Source organism: Heliangelus exortis, chromosome 14 (genome assembly GCF_036169615.1).
Source record: "Heliangelus exortis chromosome 14, bHelExo1.hap1, whole genome shotgun sequence".
Lineage (NCBI taxonomy): Eukaryota > Metazoa > Chordata > Aves > Apodiformes > Trochilidae > Heliangelus > Heliangelus exortis.
Window position 1 is genome coordinate 15450653 of NC_092435.1, and position 27172 is coordinate 15477824.

At 37.5% G+C, this 27172-nt stretch overlaps 1 protein-coding gene across 2 annotated transcripts in view; it reads left to right on the top strand.

Moving 5' to 3' along the window:
• The window catches only part of TMEM164 (transmembrane protein 164), a 37350-nt gene extending 10669 nt beyond the window's left edge, over positions 1-26681 (top strand). For both annotated transcript variants that reach the window (XM_071757590.1, XM_071757589.1), the window contains 5 exons: positions 2920-2969; positions 4627-4693; positions 11633-11711; positions 19894-19994; positions 20390-26681. In XM_071757590.1, coding sequence (XP_071613691.1) covers positions 2920-2969; positions 4627-4693; positions 11633-11711; positions 19894-19994; positions 20390-20596 — 504 coding nt within the window. In that variant the 3' untranslated portion in view covers positions 20597-26681. The remainder of the gene's footprint in view (positions 1-2919; positions 2970-4626; positions 4694-11632; positions 11712-19893; positions 19995-20389) is intronic.
• The last annotated feature ends 491 nt before the right edge of the window (positions 26682-27172 follow it).

The window sequence follows — 27172 nt, forward strand, 5'->3', positions numbered from 1 at the left end:
GTAAATTCTCACTTCTAAAAAGTATCTGATTTTTTTCCCAGCCACTCAGGTTCTTTTTAACAGTAACATTTCATTTATTTGGCTCTGTTTTTTCTTTAATGGTTGAAAAAGGAGGGAACTAACAGGGATTTGTGGATGGCCAGTGTAATATTTTGTGATTCCTGCCTATTGCTATCTACCAGAGAAGTTTCCTGAATAAACTAATGCAACCTGACCTTCTTACTATCTTCAGAATAGTCCTTTTATATACAGGCTCTTCTACGACAACACAAATCAGGAATACAATCAGATTTAGGGAAATAATGATTTCTGAAGTGTACTAAACTTGAAAGGCACTTCTTTGGAGCTCAATCAGATACCACTAAATGACAAGGTTGAGCTAATTCCTCAGAGATTTTGAAAAATACTGTTCCTTTTTCTTCAGCATTTCATTCTGTCCCAAACCTGTAGGTATCATTTGTAGCTTTCTCTTAGTTCATGGTTAGAAGAAAGGAATATGGAAAAGAGTAATTTACAACTCACTCCTGGGTTAGTTTAGAGCAACTGTGAGTTCAGTTTCTTTAAGACCTTGTCTCAGTGAAGGAACATTTAATCAATGCAATCCTGTGCATCACAGTCCTCAAAGTACAACAGCCCTGCTGATTCATCACATGTTGTGGTGTGACCTTTGTATTTGGGCTGAGAGTGCTCCTCATGCAGTTCTTCATATCAGAAATATTTCCCATAGGGATGGACAGTTGTATTTATGGCTGTACAGAATAATTATGGAGAATATTGACAATTTCTGACTTTTGTTCTCGCATGGGTCGTCAATGTTGAAGTGAACTTCAGTTTGCACACTGACTGGTGTTGAGAGTTTCTTTGCTGGTTATTGCTTGAGAACAACAGTAGAACCTTCTGGTCCTAAGCTGGTGAAGATGGCTGGGACATCCTGGTTCACAGTAACCTCCCCAACTAGAACTTGTTACCTATCCATTTCCTCAAAGCCTCTCATGCTTTTGTACTCTCTTTCTCTCATGTTCCCTTTCTCTCACTCTCATTAACCTATGGTCTTCTACAGTTTGAAGAGTCTTAATGTGCTAAATCAATCCCAGTTCTGTACTTTTTGTTCATTCTTGTTGACTCTGTAACCCTTCTCGAAATCTGCTTTTTTTTCTGAGAGTGGTTAAAGGGGAACAGAATGATCAGGACTGTGCCCAGAATTCAACCTATCAGACAACGTATACTTTAACTTGCTTTCCCCTCCTGAATAGCTACTTTTGTACATTTGGGATTAAGTTTCATTCTTTTGTACCACTTTGAATTTGTAACATGTGAAAATGTAACAGGTAATGTGCAGATCTAAGGATAAGGAGGGACCTTGAAGTTGTTTCTTAGTGTTTTTTCTATTTAGAAAGTTTATTTTATTTCTTCTCCCTTGAACAAGGAGAACCTGCTTCACCGTGCTTTTAAAATAAATGCTGCAATGTGCTGGCAAAGGGGGGCTAACATCAGTGCTAGCCTGGGTGCATAAAACCTTGGGAATTCCAGCAGGAAAAGAGGCTTGGAACTCCTCACAGCCATGCTGCTAATTTAATATGACATTGCTTTGTTTATAGTTGTGTTCTCCTGCAAGGCAAAGGATTTTATTTCCAGTATGACAGTAAATGTATTATGATTATGGAAGAAATATGTGAACACTTATGTTAGAGCTTGTGAGCTTGTCTGCTGTGACTATCTGTGAAACAGGTATTTTAAGACTGCTAATTACTACAAGCTGAATGATGACACTTTTTATAGTGTCTGAATCTACTAGGTGCTATGGTACTCTGAAGATCAGATACAAGGTGTCTTTTAAAGCACCCCTTTTAAGAAGCTGAAGTTTATTTATCACAGAAAGTAAATACATGTTTAGACAGAAAATGCTCCATGTTGAACTGCTAAGGCTGAAACATATGAAGATCTCTTCCATTATCCTAAGGTTTCTTCCTTACCTCTCTCCATGGTGGTGAAGCATTTTAGGTTGGCATGTCCATCTCAGTCTTTGTAACAATGGCATGCATTTAAAATACTAGCTATTTTTTATGCTCAGTGGTGAGATTCAGACAGTATGTGGATGGGTATTGTAGGTTTTGCTCTACTATGTGGTAGTTGGAGTGCTCTGCTCTCTAGATATAGACATATTTCTGGTTTGGTTATTTAGTGCACATATGGGCAAAAAGGTTGATCTTTTAAAGATGTAGGAAATAAAAAGAAAAAAACCAACTCTATTGGAAGACCGGGGATTCTTCCTTTAAGGTATGAACTGTGCTACCTGTATATTCTGTCAGATTTCTGAATTTAAAGATATCATAAAATAATGTGAATTTAAAACTGCATGATCTACTGAGCCTCTAAATATATCTCCTTTTGTCAGCATACAATATGGAATGTTTGAAAGTTTCTCTACTGTATGCAAGTAACACCGAAAAAAGTTATCGTGAGAGACTGTGGAAAGTATGTATGGTCTCCAAGGAAGGGAAAATATAGTCCATAATTCAAGAAGCTTGAGTTAATAAGCAAAGTTTGTTGCAAATATATGAAAAATGGGATACTGAAGCAAAATAAGTGTTAACCACTTTTCGCAGAGCCATAGGGGTCTGTGTGCAAGATGATGTGTAGACCTCTCATAAGACTTTTCTGGCATAAACACTTCCTTAGCACAAAAAAATGTTAATTAGTGGATTGTCAGCATGCATCTGTTATCTTCCTTTTTATCCTGCCCTAATGAGCTGAAGTTACTTGCTTTTAAAATACAGGACTTCAGAGAAACTCTGATTGTATTATAACAGTTTCTGGTTAGAAATGATTTGTGACATACAGAACTAGGAAAGAAAGATACAGAAAATGGAGTCTAAAAGAGATCACATAATTAATTTAAATTTGCTTCTAACATTTCAGATTTTTCTTCTTGCCTGTCCTCCATGTCGAATTGCAATGATTCTCTTCAGGTAATGTCTCTTCCTTAATATATTTCTGTCTACTTGCATAATGTATTTTAAAAGTTAATCACAGTTTAAGTCATAAAATATTAAGATATATAGCCAGTTACAGAGGCATATTGATTGGATTGAAAAAGGGTCAGGTCTTGAATTGTGGGTGTTGAGCCACATGCCCTTTGTTCTTTTATACTGGTGGTTTTGGCCTTGCTTAGCAATATGAATTAGCTTAGTAACAGATGACAATGCAGGCATCTTTCTACAGATTAATGTATGGGATTGTGTAAGTTATGTCATGGGCCTTGTGCCTTTTTTATTATCCTCACTAAAAATTAGTAACTGGGCTTCATTGAAGGCTATGCATACACTAGGGGTCTAATGTTAAAATGGTTGCTATATGTTACATAGTGAAAGTAAATTCTTTCTGGCTTGGGTATTTCTCTAGTTATATAGTTCATTCTAAACTACTGCATATGTTTACAAACTCTAGGAACCACGAGTTTCTAATGTGCTCTCATGGACAACTCAAGTAGAGTCCAGTAAGCAGCTAAGGGGTGTAACTGCTCATACTGTAAAGAGGGTCACAGGGCTTCTCAGGGAATGGCTGTGGTTGTTGCTGTGACAGATAACTCAGCTCTTGTTTGCCTGAGTCTAGGCAGTGACCAGAAAAATGATGCTGAGGACAAGCCTCATGAATTATTTTGGAACTGCTGCTGTCTGTCTGCAACTTTTTTCCTGCTGATCCTTGTTTGAGCAGGGGGTAGGATGAATACAGAGATACTTTGTTAGCATCTCCATCTAAGAGAGCATGAAAAGTATGTCTAGTGTCTTAGAAATCCTGGATTTGCAATGCATTTGCTAGAGACTGGTTGCAGAGCAGAGCTCACAGTATTTGTTGTTTTTTAGAATGAGCCTTTCTGTTTTCTAACACCCTGACAGCATATAAATTAAATTTGAAAACCTCTTCTTAAATTGTAGTAGCTTTTCCCCCATCAAGTTACTCTTAAATTCCTAGTTTGACAGGCAGTGGTTATAGACAGCTTATTCTTGACTTTTTGTCTTATGTAAAGTAGACTGAACCAGTACGTGTACTATTCTTGTGTTCTTGTGATGCAAAAGTGATTCAGAAAAAGATGACTGAAAGCTTTACAAAATACAGTATTGTAATAGTTCTGTCCTGCCTTATTCTTTGCTTAGGACTTGTTGCATTTTGACAAATATCCTTTTATTTAAGGGACTTCTTCCAAATTCTTGTAATTTACTTTGAAGCTGTACATTTGTATACAGGAGTAAAATCCTTTATCAAATACACTATTTTAAGCTCCGAAAAAAATGAATGAACAACAAAATTCCAACTACTTAGCAGCTTGCATCAGAATGGAATAAACAAATGGGCAGTCCAGGCTTTCTAGGAATCCAAAGCTCATTATAGAAAGCAGCCCTACTTTTAGGAAATTACTAAAGTGTGTATTTAAAGAGGTTTTTGTCCTGGCTATTGCATTTAAAAGTACCTGATTATTGCCTTTTACAGAGTCTGTATTCAAACTCAAGCCAAAAGAATTTTCTTAAGTTTCTTACTACCTTTTATTGAAGACATGCTACATAAAATAGGTGAGAACACTGCATTTTAATTCCATCTGTGAAAATAACATCACATTTCTTTTCTAAGGTTGCAGATGCATATGCTGAATGGGGCCCTCTTGGCATTGCTCTTTCCTGTTGTTAATACACGCCTGGTGAGTGTACTGTACTTTTGCTCCTCCTTTGTTATTTCTTTCCAAGAGATGCCCACATGCTGCTTCATTTTTTGTCGTTTGACTAACGTGCAAAAATCTGTTGTTGAAGCTATTTAAATGTCTGTTTTCAAGTTCACTTGCATTTATCTCCTTACATGTTTATGGTGTCTGGATAAATTACTTAGGTCTTTATCCACAGAGCACATGAATTAATGGTATTATTAACAACATTGTTGTGAACTTCAGACTCAGTAACAAATCTTCTTAGTGGCTGTCCATTTGCAAATCTTGACTGTCTTAACAAGATTTACTGTAAAACTCTGCATATGTATTGAACTTTATGGATGATATGCTCTGGTGATTGGCCACACTAGTATCTAGGAGACCTGAAAACTGACAGTTCTATTGTTGACTTGTAAATGGTTTATTTTTTCCTCTCTTTAAGACTTTAAAATTTTGCACTGAGGTGCAGTTTAGTTACTAGAGAGAGGATAAATACATCTGTAAGCTTTTATGTGTTAAAAATAATCTTCCTTAAAGCATGACATACAGATGCACAGCAAGTTGGATCATATTTTTCAGATTCCAGTGGATTTAGTAATCCTAGAGGACTTTTGAGATTTATGTTGCCCCTCCAAATCTTAAACCACGTTTGTTCTTCTCTAGATTATAAAAGCCTATGTGCAGTTAGTAATTGTATTTTAATAAAACTTCATACTTCTCAAGGCGTATCAAATGAATAAACCAAGGGGTTTTTTCCTGATAAGGAGAACTCTGATTTTGTATTTCAAACTAACTAGTTTTTAAGGAAATATAAACTTCAGCAGAAGAAAAAGGATTTTTATGAGTAACCCTTTAAAGATAAAGTGCTGAAATATTGACAAATCATTAGCTTGTATTTTGTCTGCTGTTATCATAGATCTCATTATAGGGCAGTGGTGATTAAACAGGAAAAATACAGACTTATAAAATTATTTCCTTAATTAGAGATAGTGGAGCCAAAGGTTAATGTCCAAGAGCAAATATTTTTGGAATACATACTACTTGGGATATTTTTGGCCCAACAGCTGCTTGATAGGCTGTTCTCTTTCAGTGTCTCTTCTGGAACAAGATAATGTGGGTGATGTTTTATAGCACTGCTGCTTTGACCCAGATTCTCTGGTGGTAGACACACATTCTCCTCTGCAACTGTCATTGTAGCTGTTTACACTGACATCCTTCTGAAAGCATTAAACACCTCTGAATACTTAGTAGGGAGTTCAGAAAAGCACAATAATTTTGCTTGTGCTGTCTGCCCTTGTTTGTCCTATCTAAGTGGAAAACTTTTGATTTGTTCAGAATTGTTATGTCTCCATGCCTTAACTTAATTTCAGTTTTATGATTTTAAGACATTTAAAAAGACATTTAAGACATTTTAAAAGACGGTGTGTACATATTTCATACAAACAAAATTTATACTTAGCTATGCCTGTAAACTGTTGTAATATACTATGTGTGGCATGAAGAGCATGAAAAATCTGGCACCTAACCCAATTACTAATTCAGAAGTGAGGAGGAAGAAGTTATCTGGGGCTCTGAGGTCAGTGGGAAGTAGAAAGCAGGAAACTGTTGCTTCCTGTCACTTTGAGAGATTGTACTAAATAGATGTATTTCTGTCAGCACAGAAATGCCTTGTTACCTTTCAGAGTATGAAATGTATCATACCCTCATGAGTTATTTAATATGCAACTGGATGTTGTCTTGTAGGTAGTTTTCATTGTCTGCAGCCAACATTCTCCTAAACATCTCTCATGTGGATTGCCTGTTAGTTACTTTGCAGGCAGCAGGTGATGGCTGGTGAGCTGTAGCCTCTTGGTAGCAAGCTCAGTAGTAGGCACGTATGTGCTAGCTGGTAAATTCTGTATCTTTACAGAGATTAAAGCTGTGAGATGCAGGAGGAAACATTAGATACATGGTTTTATTTCTATGCAACAATCATATGAAAGGGGCAAGAGGCAGAAGACACAGAGTAAAAGATAATTATTGTTTCATCAGCCGATGGGTGTTTGTTTAGGTGCTAGTGGGTATCAGGATTTTGGTTGTAAGTATTAACCTGATCAAAGTAATTTCCAGAACACATCTTACAACATTTTGTGTTGCAGTCTGTTAGTCTCACATATTTTTGCTACCAATTACATCACTTTGTGCATTGTAGGGACTCTTTTTGTGTGTATGAGTCAATGCTAAATTAATTGGAAAAGAAATTTTTGGGTGGTTCTATCATGTATCAAAATTTTTCTTGTAATATATCTGTTAATTTTTTTTAAGAACCTCAAGGATTTCAAAACTTTTCCTAAATAAGAAGTTGCCAGTGGAAGTGGAGAGTTGAGTTGTTCATAGAGTAGAAAGTTTTTACCATCTGTTGTTTGAACCTTTCAGTGACATTGAATTCATTAAAAATCCTGTTGGACTGTAATGGGCACCTGGAATATTGTTCTAAAAAATGTAGCCTAAAAGATGAGGTCAGACTACTCTGTTCTTTCCAAGGAAGTATTTTCCTGCCTTGGCATGTTGTTGAGGTGCCAACAATTAGCAGTCTTGAGTAACAGATGCCCACTTGTATTTATTTGGCAACTAAATATTACAGTTTTGCAAAATTATTTACAGTTTAGTGGGCTTAGCTTTTGTGCATTGGGTAAAGATAAGTCAGTCTGTTTCTTATCAATTAATATGCGTGAGTTCTTTTTACCATTTCAGAAATTAAGGATATTTTAATTTTCTGTCATAATTTCATTGCTTTCTAATGATACAGATAATTTGTGGCCAACATTAATAATTCACATGTAACACAGGACCATCTTTTATGACCTTTAATAGACAAGTTACTAAGGTTATAAGATTGTTAGGGTCCCAAGTTGAACTAACTATTTCTGTTTGAAGTTTCATATTGCATTTATCATATTTTAAAGGAAATTCTTTCACTGGTTTAGAGGTGGTGGGTTTTTGCTTGTTTGTTTGTTTTGGTTTTGGTTCTTTGGTTTTGTTTTTTTTTTGCAAGCTGATGTCCTGAAAATGTTGATATAGATAAAGTAAAAAACAGGACATGTCCCAGAGGTGCTGGATTTGCTGTCTGCTCAGCTGAGATGGTGCAGTTTTAATGTTTCCAGAAGCTGACATATTCTATTATTAGATCTATTTGGCTTGAGAGGTACACACTCCAAAATTGTTTTGGGAACAGAATTATACTCTGAGTAGTACTTACTGTGCATTTTGTCTGGTGCCTCTGCTCATTGCCTACTGCATTTCTGTTGACTGTTATGGTAATAATTCACTGTACTAAATAGTTTGCCTGAAATGCCTGTGCCTAGGCCCACTGAAATGGAATAGGTCTTGAGAGCACATTATATTGTATCAAAACTTGCTTAATCTAAGAAGGACAAGGAAAAATGATGGAACAGTTGCACACTGGGGGCTGTTGAGGGATTGTGCTTTAGTTGCTGCTGAGTGCTGAAGCCAAGGCTTTGGCATCATTTACCAGTTATCTATGCTATGTACATTAAAATGGTATGGACATCTAAGTAGAGTCTACAGTCACACTTCTGTTTTGCAATGCAAATCTACCTTATGCTGGTGGTGATTAGTAGTCCTGATATCTCTGGAGGAACTAGAAAAATACTGTTTCTGAAATGGATATAATTTACCTTATGTAATTCCTGGTTTTAGACTTGACACTGCAAATGCCTGATGGTGTCTATCGCATCAATAATGTGAGCTGGTTTGTATAATGAAATGGAATGACCAGAAGATGGTAGTGCCTTTTTATGAGACTCAGTCAACATAAAATGCAGTGTTGATCAAATACTGAAAATGCTGATAAAAGTAAAACCCCATGCACTCGAGCAAGAGTGCACTGACTGGCTTGTGTAGAGTGGCTGGGAGGATGGATACTTGGGTGAGATGCCTACTTGAAATGGAGATTCTGTGTTGGGACTCATCAATATGTATTTATATCAGTTATAGACAAGTGGGTGTATGGCAGGAAATCTGGTTGAAAAGCTCTGCCCCTAAAATATAATGAAAATTTCAAATAAAATCTGGGGTGCTGCTTTAGAGAATCTTGCAGATTGGTGACAGTGCTACTGCACCTTTATTTCAAGGGGCTTTGCTGTTGACATCAATACCAAATTAGCATAAATGTTCTCAGTTTACTTGTTCCCAATATTTAAGTGTATGGAAATCTTTTCTAATTTATGCCAGCTGTGTAAGCTGGTGCCTGAGGTGTAGAACTGCTGGAATGATGTAACAGTAACTTGAGCATGGGTCAGCCTCTTGGCTGTTTGCATGTGTGGCTGAATGCTGGAGAAATGAGTCCTGGTAAAAGTGAAAGTAGTCTTACAGTATTTTCCAAATGCCACTTGTGTTTGGGGTTTGTTTTGTGCTGTTTTCTTATATGTATTCATGTCTGGTTTTAGACCACTCTAAGCTTCTCTGGCAGCTGTTTCTTCTCTGCCAAATAAGTAATTTGCCATCACAATCCTAAATATGCTGAGAAGTAACCAGTGAGTTACATGGCTCTAGTAGCTGTTTGCCCCAGGATTTTTTTTTTTTTTTATTGTATACCTTTATGTAGATTAATCCTCTCTGTTTAATCTGTTCTGTGGTTTGCTTTGCAGGTAAAAAAACCCATTTCTCGTTTATCATTTTGATTACTGGTTATATTTAAGAAACTGGTTACTTACAGGTTATGATTACTGATTATGTCTAAGAAGGAGGCTGGTACAGAATGTCATTTGAGCTTTACTAAATTTTGTGCTGGATGTGCTATTGGAAAGACCAGAGTTTGCAAGTTGAATTCCTTCTATTCCTCTTTTGGCCAAATATTTCAGTCTTTGTAGAGGATTATGGAGTGTGAGCTCTTTCACAGCAGAGTTTGAGCTGTTGCTGCAAATAAATGGCCAAGGTATAAATAATTAACAGAGAGAAGAGTCCTGTTTTCAGAAGATGAAGCAACATGGTAACTTCCTAGCCCACTGAAACCCAACTAGTATTGCGTGTCACACTCTTGGGGTAAACTCTTATCTGAATATCTGATTTTTGAGCTCAACTTTGCTGCTGTCTTGAGGAGGTTTTTCTGAAGCTTAGAGCAGTAGCTGGTTGCTGTTAGGACCATTTGTCATGTGTGTGCTCAGAGGACTGCTGTGACTTTTCATGCTCAGAAATGCAAAGTGAGCTCTAATCCTCTCTGATGCAGCTTCTCCTTTCCACTGTCTGGAATGTGATGTTAGCAGCTGCTAGGACTAGTAGAACTGTATGTAACTTACCTGTTCCTCAGGTGATGGTCTACAGCCTGCTTGCTATTATATATAACAATTTAAAATGTAATTTGTGCTTTTGAGTTGTACCATTAGTTGTTTTAAGATTCTGAGTAAGGGAAATAAGTTTTAAATGCCCAAAGAGTGACACTGGCACCTGGTAAGAGAGAAAGGAGTTCAGTACAAAAAAATCCCAGCCAATAAATTGACAATTAATAGACAGTGTTCAGATGAGTCTGTCTTGGTAATAAATACTCAGAAATGGTGAATTTCTCTGGGCTGAGGAAATGTATTCTAAACATAGTTGGGAAATATTGGAACTTGATAGTGGCTGCTGGGTTTCCTCAGCTGCATCTGAAAGGAGAGGGCATAAGCCATCTCTGGTGGCTTATGAAGAGAGATCACTTTGGAGATTGTTGGAGTCTGGGTTAAGTGCGTGTGGCCTGTGCCTATGACCAAATATTATTAGAGGGGCCTACTCAGTATTTTGACTTTGTTCTGTGAGTAAGTGTTGCTTTGATTTTTTTTTTTTTCCCCCCTCTCAAAACTTTACCACTTGCTGAAGCTCTTGTTTGTTCTAAGAGGTTCTTTAAATCCTAGATTGATGTATGATCCCTTCCACTCTATCTGCACTTTCAGTTTCTCTTTGCATGTAAAAGGTATTTACCTGATATCTGTGAGTGAGTCTTTTATTGATAAGACAATTTATAGGCAAGACCTTTAGAGCAAGGTCAGTCAGTTGCTCAGTACAACTTTATAGGTTGTTTTTTTGTTGTTTTTTTTTTTTTGTTTGTTTGCTCTTTTTCTGTTTGTTGTACAACTTAAGTGCTTGGTTGTACAGCAACTTAGCTTTTGCAGCCTCTATACCAGGAATTATATGTGCACAATTAGCCAGGCTTCAGAACAAGCAATCTTTTCTAGTGAAAAAAAAGATGTCTTGTTTTACACACAAAAAAATACTGTCAACACTACTGCAGCGAAACAACTGTGACTCTGTTCTCAGAAGTGTCCTGAGCATAGTGTTTGTGTAACTAACTTGGGGAGTGTAGAAGCCCTTATATGAAACCACAGAAACTAAATAGAGAATGCTCCTTGGCAGGAGTGAGTGCCTCACTTTTTATAGTTATATCAGGAGCTATTGTTTCTGAAGTGTGCCTGTTCCAGCTGGGAGAGGTACATCTGTTTCTCCAGTCGCAGGTTTACTGCTGGCTGGTATCTTATTTATATATATATCCTTCTGCAGCTTCTCTTCAAAACAAACAAGCAGACTGGGTTTTTTAAATTTTCGTTTTATATTTGGTGGAGCTTAGCTGTTCCAAACAGTCATGCAGATTGCTATAAATCAGGTCTTTTTTGCACAGGCCTCCTCAGTAATTTTTATATATTATTTATATACTTATATATATAAAAGACCTCATTTACAGAGTTATATGGTAGCATGCTCATATGGTAGCAATTATCTTTTTTTTTCAATATAGGCTACTGTCATAAGGGGTGTGTATAGTTTCTGGTTTGATTACTTCAGGGTTTTGCATGGCTGTTGGTAACTTGTGCTAAGAAAGTTTAAAAAGCAATCTTATGTTATTCTTTATTCCTTGTAACTTGGTAGTGATGAAAAATATTTACAAATATTTACCTTATTCCACAGCTTCCATTTGAAATGGAAATATATTACATCCAGCATGTGATGCTTTATGTTGTGCCGATCTATCTGCTGCGGAAAGGAGGTAGGTGAATATTGAATTGGTCCCATGCAATGAAAAAGCTGTGCTTAATGGTTACCACAGGCTCTACTCTTACTGATTTTTAGCAGTTTTCTCTATATTGTTACTTAATAGTTTCAGGTGCTATGATGGAGCTGTAACTCGGGTAATAAGGCTTGTGTCAGACACTGAAATGGGATTTAAAAAAAATTTTAAAATCTTCTGCCCAAAGGGACATCAAGAACATATTTGCATAGTATGCGCTGTCTTCTTGAGTAGCATCTTTGCCATCTTCTGACACTCCAAGTTGTGGGATGTATTTTCAAGTTGCAACTTAAACAGAGCTGAAAAAAATTGTTACATCCCCCTGTAAATATTAGTCAGCTGGTTAGATAAGTTCCTGACATTCTGAAGCTCTAATGAAATGTAGTGACACATATTAGTGATGTGAACCAGCTTGCTTGTTATCTCTTCTAACAAGATTACTGTGTTGCATTCACTTACACCCTAGCAGTTCAGTAAGTCTGGGAATTTCCAATTGTTCCACTGGTCAGTGGTTTTCTAATTGTCCTGAGAAGGAAAAGCAGTCGGTATTCATCTGGTGTGATGCTCTGTCCCCCTCTAGCGTTGTCATGCCTCCAGCTGCATTTCCTGGCGGAGCTAAATTGTGTCATCCAGGAAATAAAAGATGGTAATTTATATTCCAGATGCCTTTAAGGAAAACCCCGAGAATGTGATGTCAGAGAATGGGATACAGTTTAGCAAATGCTCAGAACAAGCATAGTCTGCCTCTTCCATTCTGCTGAATCTTCTGTATTTTATACCAGCAGTCACTTAGAGTCCTTCACACTTATATGCCTGTAACATTTTTGTCTGTCTCTGCTCAGTTAAACTAAATAAGGAAAAGTGAAGTGTCATACTTGAAAAGATCAATCAGTTTCTTTCTCTTATCAGAGAAATATGCAGCCACATTTAATTTTAATCCATCTTTGGTTTTTTGGGTTTTTTTTTCTGAAGTAAAGGTTCTCTGGGTTCTTCAGCACCTGTTTTTCTGGGGCTGGCAGGACTGTATCTACAGTTTGAAGGGCTGTAGAGTTGTCATTAATGCAGTTTTCTGGTTTTGCCCTTTGTTACTTTACAGGTATTTGCTGCCATCTAATGTTGACATGATAGCAGTGGCATTTCTAAAAGAACTTCCTTGGCTAAATATATCCACTGAGATTGCCCTAGGCTGTGACTAGTACCTGTTAATTTTCTTATTCGTTTGGCTCCTGATCACCTGGCTGACTGTAAATACCTCATTAGCAAAATGCCTGTGGACTTTTTAGTAGTTATGGTTAGTGCCACAGGAGACCTAATGTCTGGTTCTTGATGGAAGAATTACTTGGCCTGAAAACACTTCTTAGTATTTTGTCATTTCACTAGCACCTTCGTTTTAAGTATTTAAAGTTGATCACACCTTTATCCTAACTATATTTGGTGGAAATTGTTTTTTTTGTCACTGATGTTGCTCAGCATGCAGCTTTATTTCTGTATTTTAAATGGAAATTTCTACCAGTGAATCTATGGATTAGGACTGGGAGAAGTAATTGAAGGGTAGTAAAACTGGAAAAATGAAAAGGAATGGATTGTATATGGAAAAATATACTACAGTTTTATTGGGAATCTAATCTGCCTGCCTTCTCAAGGGAAGGTTGAATACCTCTAAAGCAGACTTGATGTGAGGCTCATTCTATATAGAAGTGGATTTCCCAGTTTGTTGATCAAGTACTGATATTAATCAAGTATCATACCAGTCATGCACACACATTCAATTACCTGTCAAAGGGTTTCCTTTTTGAAAGAAAAACTGGGTGATAGTAAGCAAGATCTGTAAATTTTTTTTTTCTCTCCCTGCTATTCATGACAGTGGTAAAGACAGGTCATGCTGCACTGGTAGTATCTCCTTTGTGTTGTCCCTTCTCCCCCCTGCCAAGTGTGAGGGCTTCAGCAGTCTTAGGGTCAAATTGATGACAGGGGTGTTCAGAAGTCAAGCTTCAGCTTACTTACCGAAGCTCAAGGATGCTTTCCCTTTTGGGGCTTAAGACATCTTTCTCACTTCCTCCTCTTTCCCTCCCCTTTGTACTGAGTAAATATAAATTTCCATATTTCCTTTCCTAACATACTTGGTTTCCAAGTTACTTAATAAAGTAGAAAAGGATGTTGGTGTTGAGGATTTTTTAGGAATCTGTCACTTGAAGGAGCACTGATGTGTGAAGAGCTGCGCCTGAAGTTCCAGATTATCGTGTTTAGCTTAGAGTGTCACTGCCTGGTTGTGTGGTTCTGGCCCTTTAGCCTGCAGGGGGTGATAGTCTCCAGCTTCTCCTCAGTCAGATGGCTATGCAAGAGCTCAGAATTCGCAGTTCAAATGCAGGTTGTCAACACTGTGGAAAGAATAAATGGGTTTGGCTGTATTTTTTTTTTTTTTTCTTTCCCGGGGAAATCTCCTTTTGGAGCCAAAATTGACAGTTATAGCTTTGCAAATTCTGAACAGTCCTGTGGTCAGGCCACATGTATTTTAGGAGCTTACTCACTGTTGTACAGCTAGGCTCAAGTGGACAGACATACACACCCTAAATAATTAAGTATTTGAGTTGTTTGCTGGGAGTAGAGTCAGAATTTTCAGCTTAGCAGGTAAGTGCTGTATCTTTATATGCAATAAAGAAACTCTTTGACTCAAGTCAAAAAGCCCTTTTTTTTTTTTTTTTTGATACAAGTGTCTTTAAAAAGTGGCATGAGAAGAGAGGAAGTTCTATGTCATTGTCAGAAGTTTAGTAGAAGCTGATGTCATTTTCTTCTCTCATGACAACTGCCTCTGTCACAGTTCAGAAGCTGGACACAACAGCTCTGTGCAGGCAGCTTGCTTAAGGGCAGTGAGATGTTTCTTACCTAATGAGAAGCTGGGCTGATATGTGAGATGTAGAACACAGATACCAAGTTCAGATGAAAGGATCACTTTTCCTGTGGCTATAAACTAGGAAAGTGCAATTAAAGCAACTGTTTTTGTTGCTGCTAGGAGTGAGGGATTACCATATTTAAAGACATTTCTAGCTGTTGCACCCTTCCTCAGCCACTTCCCACTTTGGGACATTTACCTGTATACTTTGCCTTAGTTTTAAGTGGAGTTTTGAAGCAGGCTTTATTATATACCATAGTAGTAATCCAGGAACAAAATCCCTATATATTTGAATGTAGTTAGGTGGTCATAAATCTCGTTTATCTGTGTCCTCATTGAAATACTTTAACATGTGGTACAACTCCTTCACTGAAGCTCTTAATTACTTGGTGACCTGTCAGCTCCTGTGTATTATTCCTCCTGTGTATTATTTTCCTGCTGATAGAAGCTTCCATGTTCTTCTGCCAGCCTTTCTCTCCCCAGTATTAGACTTAAATGCCTGCTGCACTGTCCAGCTGTACTGGTACCGTGGCACCAGGAGCAGTAGAGTGGCTGTGGCACTGTTCAGCAGCTGGAGGTCTGTGCTGTTGCTATGGCTGTAGGCTCATACTGCAGTCTCTCTCATAGCTTGATCATTTCAGGATAAACTTGTATGATGGTTTAAGAGAGCTGGAGAGAAAGAGTAGGGTTTGTGTCCCTCTCATGTGACCCTCTGAGCTTTATACACTGGGCAGTTAGAAGTCCTTTGAATCTATGGTGGCCTATTACAAAACACTTTAAATAAGGAGGTTAATATGGCATTTTCTGAGTTGGCCCAAGGTCTGCTTCTCTAGGGAATAGAGAAATTTAGAAGGGTATGTACCAGCATATGGAAGAACTACTACTATATGAAGGAAGAGGAAGAACTCCTGCTGTTTCCTTTCAGAATATAAAAAATGGTTCCTGAGGGGCACAGGTAATACAAGAAATTGAAGGAAATAGAAATCTGGCAGAAGGCAGTATTTTGAAATCTATGCATAGATTCAGAACTGTTGTAGGGGAAACTGGATTTCAGGTGCATCCTCTTGAGAACACTTTCTGTGTTCCCCTGGAAAGGAAGTTTGGTCTCCAGGCTTGCTCAGTAGACCCCACTACTAGAATTAAGCCTTTGATCAAGGGAAGTTAGGTGGAAATAAATTTGCCTTCACATTTTATAAGCTTGAAAATGAAGGAGTTGTAATAGTTCCTCTTGAGTTTTGGATTAAGCAGGTCTTCCTGTAATTGTGATACTGCTACTGAGGGGAGAGTCTGCTGGGATGGAAAACTGGTAAAGCTGTATCAAATGTAGTGGGAGTAAAAGCAAGACACTAACTAGGAAAAAGATTATTTTTAACATCATACTAAAGAAAAATTGTACTGTACTTAAGTTCAAATTCTCTAATTCAAACAGAGGAGTAATTTTATCTTGCATTATGTTTTCACAGAAATACTAAAGGAGTATTATTTTTATTAGTTTTCAAATTTTTACAAGCCTATGTTTTGAGAACCTGATAGTTTATAAGAACACTAGAACCTAGCACAAGATGTTGAAGGGGGAAGAAATATAAAAGAAATAGAATGTCTTTCTTGTATCTTTTAGATTTTTGAAGCCATGTTTCCATTTCTTATATGGCAAAATTAACCATTTGGCATGTTCAGAGTTAACAGATTCTTGCTACAGAAGCAGATGATGAACCCCAAACTCTTTAGTCTATATGAAATCCTTCCTATCAATGTGATTGAAATAATTTAAACTGAAATACCCACTGCTCTGCTCTTTCAACACAAGAGCCAATATACAAACTACCTGGATGACCCTGATCTGGAACAATCTTAACTGTCTGGGGCCTGAGTATTTTTGAGAGTAAGATTCGTGCCAGACTGGATTAAATTTTTGAAAGTGCTTAATGTGTAAGAATTGCTGTGATCCTTTGTGAATAGAGAGTGAAACTCCCTGCTACCTACTGAAATAGATTTCTTATGTAAGCAACAAGTAGCTTCTGCCAAAGCCAACATGGGCCATTCAAACAACCACTTTGCTGGGTCTCCATTTTCCTGTTTGTATATTTCTTTTAACAGACTGTAAACTACAGAAAATGGACCACACTGCTCTGTTAAGCAGTCATCTGTTGAATAGCAGGACTGTAGAGTAATAAAAGCTATAGTGATTATTTACCTAATGAGACAGAAAATATCCTAGGCATGAATTTAAAATTAATTTGCCAAAGCACACTTGGGAAACCAGAGCTCTCTGAAATACTTTTATGTGGAGGTCGTTGTTTCCTTTTTGTCCCTTGATGTCCAAATAATGACACTGCTGAAATTCATATTAGTATTTTCAGGATTGCAAAGTCTAATAAGGAGGGATTTTTCAGTAGCAAGATCAAAAGTCTGTAGAGGGTGAACATTGCAAATTATTTTTTTTAAGTTTTGCAACAGAGAGGATGGAGCAGTGTGAAATTCTTTGCTGAAAGAACCTGAAGAGCTCTCCTAAGTGACTTCTGAAACATGATTCCCTGACTAGATTGAGCTGGATATGAGAAGCTTGGGTTCAAAGCCAAATTATGCCATTGATCTGTTTGTCATCATGTGCAATTTCCTGAGTCCTTCAGTGACTGCTTTCTTCCTCCAGTCTTGTTTCATAGCTGGGTTCACTTGTCTTTTTTAGTGTTTATATACTGCCAGCACTCACTTTAAGTCCCCAAATATCAGGGTCCCTGGATTCCAGCTTTTCTGAGTGTTTACCTCCTTATACTGCTTCTTGGGCTTTGTAAAATATTTGTCAAATAACACAGGTAACTGCCAACCAGGCTAGTTCACCTGAAACCAAACGTGATACTCTACCATTTCCTGGGAGCTGCTTCAGATACCTTGTTTAAATTTCATTTTGTATTTTGCATCGATATTTAACATGCACCAAGGCAATACAGAAAAACTTTGCAAGTCTAGCAGTGTTTTCTTTACTCTGCAGCTGAGGAGGGAGCACAGAGATTTTCTGTATAGCTTGACCAGGTCACTTAAAGTTAGTGCAGACAAAAATAAAGCCACAGTCTCCTCAGCTCTGACACCCAGGCTAGTAGCTTCTTCTCATGCTCTCTGTAATGAAAAACCATATTCAGGGTAGTATCACACAGCTGGTGTTTTCAGGCAGTGGAGTTTAATCAATATAATTGATATTTAAGTACCATTTTCTAAATAGGGTACCTTAGACCATGCTTGCAAAGTATGTTGGAAGAATTAGACTGCTGTGATTCTTTTTTTTTTTTCTTTTTTTTTTTCTTTTTTTTTTCCTTTAACTGTAGAGCACTCCTTAAAAGTGAACTCTGCATGAGGAACTTCAGCTTTGGAATTAGTTTATAGTGCAGACACTTCTGACCTTGACCTTACCCACAGGATAAGAAATCTTATAAGCTGCCTTATGCTTTCAAAGTAGCTTCCCTGCTCATGCTTATCATGGTTGCACCAAGTCACCAGTTTGCTTACTGAAACATGGTGTGCAGTTGTATCTTGGGTAATTACACTGATATTGTTGCTCATTAAAGTCAGTGAGTGATCTGGGGGGTGTGTATGTGCTGCTGTCCTTCAAGTGTGCAGTCAGCTCCTTACTCTGTTTACTAGTGCAACAGAAGATGTGTTATTTTGAGAGGACAATGAATAGTTGAGCAGTTTTAGAGTATAGTATTGTTAATGTTGCATTCATAACATACACAAAATAATATTTAAATTAGATTATTTCAGGTAGCTACTCTAAAATCTAGTTGAACTGGCATGGTGGACACCAACTATGGAAGAAAACTGCAGACAAGATCTGTAAAAGGGCAGCAGGGATGGAGAATGCAGACCTGTAGGGATTTTAAACCTCAGACAGGATGCACCATTCTGTGGTGGTGTGGTAAAGCAAGTAACAGCAGTTATTTGCCTTTCATTTCTACATTTGATACCATACTTAGGCATGCTCATGCCAGCTTTAGTCTGGTGAATTCTGACATAGTTAGCTATGCATCTGTAGTTACTGGAGTTCCCAGCAGCTTTGTACAGTATATGCTGCAGCCTGCATCTTCCTGGTAATTGCTGAATGTGCCAGTGAGCAAGGGCTGCTGTGAATATTGCAGTATGTGCTGTAAACTATCCTTAGAGTACTGGATACACATTGCTATATTTAATTATGTATAATGGATCAGAGAGCAGATCAAGGCAGATAAAATTGCCAGAATATTTTTATAATAAGCTGAAACTCTACAACTTTGTATAACAGCTGAGCAGCATGACATTGTGAATATATTTTTTTTTTCATCCTTAGGTTATTAAAACTATAAAGGAAATACTATTTTTTCCTATGTCTTATACTGGAATTTTCACATCTGTTAGTAAGAATCTTGACAACTCTGTAAACTGCTTTGTTCTCACCATATGATGTTTGAATATTTAATTCCAAAATTAGTCTTGTATCTTGTACTTCTATCTGATTTTCTTGGCACTTTCTAGATCAGGTGACGTGTTTTTTTTGTCAGGAAATTGACAAAACCTAGTTTCAGGAGGAGGGAGGAAGGTGAACTTGGGAACAGTGTGATACCTGCTAGTTCATTTGAAGGGATAAAATACTTTACAGTATCTGTGATATCTACTGATTATAAAAGTGTTTGTAGCATATACATGAAAGTATCTCCTCAGCAGTTTGCATTTAAAAGCACAGTCTGTCATTGAATTGACTACTTTATGCAGCTCTTCTGTTCCTAGGCATTATTTGTGCAAGTTACTTTTTAATAGTCGTTAAACAATGATAAAATTAGGAAATACTAATTAGGCTATGCTCTAATACAGAGGTGTCGAGGAGCTGCCACTACCTGGGTTAGTTCTGTGCATGCTGATTTCAGAGTCCCCATACAAGCAGCTGTTTATCTTTGATTGACCCAATTTTTTAAAGATTCATTGTATACCATTACTATATTGTAAAATCATTTAGCAATGCTGTAGCAGAAGGAAGAATGAGGTAAAAATCACTGGTGCTGGTGAAAAATAGGGTAGTTTATTGAGGTGAGATGTACATTTTACTGCTGGACTAGAAGGGGGGAAGAAACTGATGAGGACTCTCCATATAAGAAATAAATATTAATTACTAGAATGGTATTGAGTAGATTATCAGCTAAAGCCAGATGCCCCAGCATCCGCAGAGGAGAAGAGAGAGGATTATTCTTGAGTGTTTGATGGACAGTGTAATTCAGCTGAATACTAATGTATTCCTTTCTTTTCAAGGTATCTACACTCCAGAACCACTCTGCAATTTCTGGTGGGCTCTTTTATCTACGGGGTTTATGTTTGTTTATCATTTTAGCATCTTGCAGATTCTGGGATTGGTAAGTAAATACAGGTTAATAAATGGATAGTTTGCAAGTACATTCAAAGTAAAAACACTGACCAGTTTTTCAAAGTGTCCAGATACGTGTGGATAAGACTACTTGCATGCAAAATTTTTAATTGCATGTTCTAATGGACATTTGTATCTTGTATCTAACCAGTATCAGTAAAGTCTTTGATAAATTGCTTATGTACCTGCATAAATCCATCTATTAAATGCTCAACTGAATTTGGAGCTTCTTTCCTTTGTAAGCTACCCTGCTTGTGTTGAACAAATGATTGTCACCTAAGCATTTTTTATTATTATGGTAATTTCAGAATTACCATTTTAGGTGTCTGAATCAGCGCAACACAAAAATATTGTTAATTTATAAATCTGTTGTCACTTTCTCAGGTTACAGAAGTGAATTTGAACAACATGTTGTGTCCAGCCATCTCAGATCCTTTTTATGGGCGCTGGTACCGAATCTGGGCATCTGGACATCAGACTGTCATGACCATGACTCATGGGAAGCTTGTAATCCTTCTGTTTTACAGTGCTGTGCCCATCTTTAAATGTAGTGTGGACTTTCTTAGACTCCCAGCTAAGAAAATAGACTGAAGTTTCTCCCCATGGAATAGTACATAGAGGAAGCAGAGATATTTGTACTGGAAAACAAAAAGGAGGGATAAGGGGAAAATGAGTTTATACTTCTTCCCACAGTTTATTGCCTCAGAACACCTCTCTAACTGAGTGAAGTTTTTTATTTTTAACTGCTGTTTCTCACTGCCTATTGCCAATGGCAAGATTAGTGGCCTTATTCTGGGAAAGGTTTGTGTTTTACACATTTCATGTAGATTACAGTAGAATCTTGCTAAGCCACCATTTAAAATTAGGCCAGGATCTGTCCACATTCCAGCAGAGTGGCAGTGCTACCTCGTTTTGACTTATTTTCCATTAAATATAAATCCACATACACCACAGGATAGGAAATAAAGCTGAATTACTACACTCCACTGACATGAACAGAACACATCGTGGAGTGTCCTGGCATAACTCTTAACCCATGAGTGTTGCAAAGTGGTCACAGTGATATGATATACACCTGATCTCCCAGATGTAAATGCAAACCAGTGAGGTTCTACTGTATTTTCTTTAAGCTGGTTGAAAATATTGGGGAACAATAATTCATTCAAAATTTTTTTTTTAATTGACTGAATTTCTAAGCTGCTGTGGATTAATATCTATCTGGAAAAGTCCCATTAGATCTTGATGCTTTGGAGATGCTTTTATTTCAGTGAGTGGAAAAACATCATGTTGAAACAATTTCTAAAGCCCATGTCAGGTATAAGCTATTTTAAGATATTTCATCCACTGTTCTGACCCGGCTTTGAACAAATGTTTTTTTCTTTACTTAGCTTAGACTGCAGAGGGAGTGGAGATACAACATCCAATGTAAACATCAGTATCTTTTTTACTTACTAGCATTTGAAACATTCCTCTTCTGCTGATCCTCACTCAGTAGAGTGGTTAGTGAGGAAACAAAATGAAAGTGTTGTCTTTTTACAGCTCTTAATACATTCTGTGTACTGATTTTAAAGTACAAGTATAAAAAGAAATGTCTAATCAATGCAGGCCTCTACTGAAAAGATTGTGTTCCAGTTTACTGGTATGACTAAATCTTCCTGTCAATTAATGTATTTTGGAGAACAGGATAGGCAAAAATGGTAAACTGTGTGTACCTGTTGAAATTTTCCAAGGCTAGAGGAAGTGAGCAGAAAGATGGGAAGTCTAGAGTGTGTTTCTCCAGGTAGCTAATTGTGAGCCTGTTATGCAGGCTGTTGTGTTTCAGGGCTGTGGGAGGTTTTTTTGTACAAAAGTTTGTTGCAATTTATAGATTCATTGCGTTGTCCAAGCTGTGACTTTCAATGTAGAACATCATACCTCCTCCTACTGGATCATCTGAAGGTACATTCTGAAGTTAAGGTACAGTGATTTATACCTCAAGAATGAAAACTAAGATTGAGAAGTGGTTGACTTTTTTTTTTTTTTTTTTTTTTTGCCTTAAAAGACAAAAATTTTCATTGGAGAGAGAGCAAATTGCTACTTCAAATATTTTTACTCCATATGATTAAAGAAAAAGTACAACACCTCAGTCAGGAATATGTTGTCTCACATTCTAATTTACAAACTGGTTTCTGGCTCTGTGTATGTGTGTGTGTATATATATATATATATACATAATAAATGTTCTGTATTCATGACATACCTGAACTATCCATCAAACATGTAGCTAGTCTTAGTTATACCGACTTAGTTTTTAATCAGAATCCAACTTTAGAAAGCTAAGCACGTGCTGGTAAGAATGACCAGCACACAGAGTGTCAGGTTTTGATCCTGCAAATGCCCAAGTACATAATTAATTTCATTGAACAGTCTCACTGCTGCCTTGGTAAAGCTGGGCATGTGATGCTGAAATAGTTGTGGAGTGCAGCCTAAAGGAAGGATGCATTGGTGTTGAAGGCCTGAATCTGCCCATGGAGGAACACTTAAATAGCTGCTGAAGTGATAGAAGTTCTTTATTTATTTCACCAGATTCAGAATTTCATGATGAAATACAGGGTGTTGCTGGGAGATGCTAAGATGCACAGCATTCTCTGTTAATAAACTTAATCTGCTGTGAATAGCTAAATGAAACACATGGTAATTCTTCCCTCCCCATAGTTACTGTGAAGTCTATCATGGTTTATTTATTTACTGAAGACTTTGGCAAAATACCTTACATTAGATACAGTGCTGTTTAGAAGGAATGATTGCTATTACAATAGAATGATTGTAGCCAAATTTTGCAGATGTTATTTAGCATTATTATTTGCTTATCTTTACTTAAGGTTTGGTTTTTTTTTGTTCTGGGTTTTTTTTCCTGTTTTTTTTAAGTATCTTTCTTGTTGCTTTATTTTTCTTCAGAATATTGTAGCTACTGGAAGAATTTCTCATTTATGTAAAAGTAAGAGTAGTTTTGGTTTTTGTTTTTGTTTTTTTTTAATTTTATTTTAAAGTATCACATTTCCAATCTGTAGTTACATGCTTCAGGGCATTCCAAACAGGTATAAACCAGCTGCTATTAGCCACCATTTACTGCTTCTGGTCAATTAAGACTGCAGAAGCATTTAAATAAGCTCAGGTGTCTCAGTGAAGGTTGTTTGCTTGGCATGCAAAAGTTGTGAGCCCTTCTCACTGACTTAAAATTCAGTAGCAGGAATGGAAATGTTAGCTATAGCTAACATGATGGACATGGCTGGGGCAATTTGGATGGGAGGATTCCTGGTGTAGTTGTACCCCTTGAACACAGCCGAGCCACTGTCAGTGATTGCACCTCTTTTCTCCCAATCCCCTCTCATAGATGTCTGGTTTTGTCACTGATTTGCTTTTCTCTGTTATGCTACTCCAACTGGGTGAGTTGCACTAGAAATTTCAGGTGTAATGCCACAACATGGAGTATTCTGGCAGAACTGCTCATCAAAGCCAATAGGACACTCATATTCCCTTTCCAAGCCTTACCAGTGCAGGTTCTGGAGCTTGTTGAAGTCTTCTATACCAACTTAAGTTGCAAAAATGGCTGCCTGAACATGGTAACTCAGCAGGAAAGCAGAGGGCTAAACCAACTACCAAACTCAGTAAGGTTTTTTAAAAGTATTATGGTTGCTGTAAAAGTTTAATGGTGCAACTGGAGTCAGATGGGAGAAAAAGCAGTTTACCTCTTTTTGATGGTCACATCTGTATGTCTTTTAAACACCTCCAGGGATGGTGACTCCACCTTTGCCCTAGGTGGCCTAATATTATTTTCCTAATACCCAATCTAAAACTCCCCTGGCACAACTTGAGGCCGTTTCCTCTTATTCTAACACTTGTAAACTGGGAGAAGAGACTGACATCCTCCTCCTCCTCTCTCCTACAACCTCCTTTCAGGAAGTTGTAGAAAGCTCAGCCCCCTGTTCTCCAGGTTGAACAACCTCAGTTCACTCAGCTGCTCCCCAGCTCGTGCTCATGCTCCAGACCCTTCACCAGCTCCATTGCTCTTCTTTGGATGTGCTCCAGCACCTCAGTGTCTTACTATAGGAAAGAGGCCCAAAAGTTAAATTATTCCCTTGCCCCTTTTTCAAGACTTTCTAAACTTAGTATTTAGTTTTGGTTTATGGTATGGTGCCACAAGAAATTGTATCAGCACAGCTGAGACACAAGCTTCACAGTAGGTGAAGAAGAGGTCAATGGAAGCAGAAAGAGAACAAATTTCTGAGGCTAATGCCATGGAGCTTCACATCCTTTATTCTTCAGCTGTCTCTGGTATCTATTGGGAATGTGCGTCAGACAGAGCTTGTTCATTCAATGTGCAGGATATTGGTTTGAATGGGAAAGCAGAATACTTAATCTCCATAGGGGTTATTTATTCTCTTCCCTGGCAGCAGCTGATTTTCCTTTCTCTGAAAGGTTTACTTTATGGGTAGTAATGCTATACGGATGATTTCTTTGGTTGCTTTTATGCTTATTTATGTTGGAAATTAAAGAGGAAAGCTATACTGCTGCTACTGAAAGCTAATTGGCATTCTGTCCTGTGATATTATGCACACAGTCTGTGTCAAGATAACTTGAAGCTGTTACCCAGTACCTGATGATGAGATTTTACATTGCAGCATTGCAATTGAAAGCTAGTCCTGGTTCTCCCTAGTCAAATATTACTAAATCTTCAGAGACAGTACCAGCAGTTAAAACATCAGCACTAGCTATGGGGCAGAGTAGGAGATAAACCTCAGAGCCAGACAAACTGTTCCTTTCAGCAGTAGCTGACGCTGACTCTCAAATCTCATTCTGGACTGATTTGCTGTCCCCAATGCATCATCCTTGACAGTCAAGACACAAAGTCTTGTGCAGGGCTGATGCCTTTACAGAGGCTTTGGTATGCATTAAGGTGTCTGAACAAAGATCTCTACTGTCCTAATTTTTAAAACTGTAGACACTTTAACAAAAGAAACAAGGAGTAATGGAACTGATTATTCTTTCTGCCAGTGAACAGCTGCCTAAATGTACAAATAAATGAAGCACTATTAACTACAAGGAACTTGTTTATGGATAGGTTTGTTTATGCAGCCTTAGACTATGTAGTCTCCAAAGCAGAGAAGGGAGCTAGTAGAATTTCTGCACCTACTGCAACATCTGGTGACTGAGCCTGTCAATATTGAGATTGTTGTGCCAAGGCTTTAGCTGTCCAGGATACATGCAGTATTGTTTTTCAAAGATTCAGACACCATATGCAGTGTTAGAGCTGTATCTATTTGTTTAACATCCGCCAAAGCACCAAAGAAAAAAATTCTATCTTCTTTATTTTGAAGGGTCAAAATTAACAGCTCTTGACCATGATTCTAAAAATCAATTAAAATCCAGTCTGTGACTACACACCTGTACTTGGTTTTGGTTGAATTTCTTTCTTTTTTTGGTTGAATTTCTTCAAGAAATTGAAGAACACTGCTTAAAAGCAAAGCCTGCTTGTGCTTAGGCAGATGCTACCTTGCTGAAGCTGGGAGACATGAAAAGTCTGTCCATTTGCATCCATTAAGATTCTAGAGTACTTCGTTGTAGATTTATCCATCTGTTTCTGGCCACAATCAGGTTTTTGATATTTCTGTGTATTTGATACCCTCTCGTAAAACCCAGTTGTAGTTTCCTTTCAGAAATGGCTGTTTGCAACTGTTCAATTACTGTACCTTACTGTGTCCTAAGTCTTGCTTCTAAACCACAGGCATTTGGTTTTTATGCAGCTGTAGCTAACAGATAATTTAGATGTGCTGTTTTTCTTGCTGTTGCAGGTGTTTGGGTTTTTTTGCTAAAGGCAGGCTCTTAGGAATTAAATTGGTCCTAATATGAAACAAAACTCTGAAAAGGCCAAAAACCAGAAAGAGGGCATATATCAGCCCTTCTGTTAGGAAGTGAAAGGTTTCTACAGGTTTCTACAGGTAGACAGGTCAGCTTTGTTTTCATTTTTACAATGACAAGACTCCTAACAAATACCATTTTTGTGATCTTGTACTCAAAGTGATATTGCTGTAAATCTGTCTTGCAGCTTTGCGTGTAACTTAGTCAAAGCCAAGCTGTTTTTTTGGTTTTTTTGTTTGTTTTTTTTTTTTTAATATAGTTTTATTTTTCTTCAGGGTCAATTTTGTACTTTTAAGAAAAATATTTCTGCTTTTACTGAGTCATTAACCCAATGGTGCAGAAGAGGCAGCAGGCAGAACAGTGAGCATACCCACCCCACTCTCACCAACCAAACTGTGCCAGGGATCAGAAGCTGCTCAGGCACTGGGCTAAAGCATAAAGAAAGCAGTCCTGGAAACTTGCAGTTCCAGTCACCAACCCTATAGTTCAAGCATGACTTTATCCAGGCACAGTATGGTATGGCATGAGTCAGGATGGATGTGGGGAGGCTCAACTGCCATATATGCTGTTAGTTCTGAATAATTTGTGTTATAAATTTTGTAAACTTTTTAATGTGCTGAAACTTGGTTATGCGGTAACATTTACAAATAAGGGGTTATTTGTGTACTTGTTTTTGTATTTTGGTCTGATTTTTTTCATTGTTGTGCCCTATGTCCAGATCACTGGGCAAATAATTGTTAAACCTTTGAATTAAAACAAATAAATGCATTTTAATGGATCCTGTTCAGCTTTGTTATTCTAATCATGCCAGGCTCCCAGTCTGTCTTGCTTAAGACTTTGGAACTAGATAAGAAAACTGACTTCCCACTTCAGTTTGTAGTATTAGCAGTCAGAGAGAGACTTTAATATTAATTAGATAGCTAGTAATCAAATCAGATAAGAATATGGATTCTCCTCTCTCAAGCAGTCTGTACTGTAGTCTACCTTGCATGTAGCAGTCTCTGTGAGAACAATGATTACTGGGATTTTTGGAAGTTCTAAGCATTTTGGTATGATCTGAGCCTGGTATCAGTCAATCACCTCACTAGAGGACATAAACCCTTTCTTTAATCACTGTTTAAATATTTCCTGTGCACATCTTTCAGGTAAGGAGCTGAGTAAGTGGTGTTACAGTATTATGATGTTTTTTCTATGCTGCTTCCACTATTTTTGCTACAACTTTGGCATTGTCTTATATTCCCCGTTCTATGTCACTTTAGAAGATTGTAC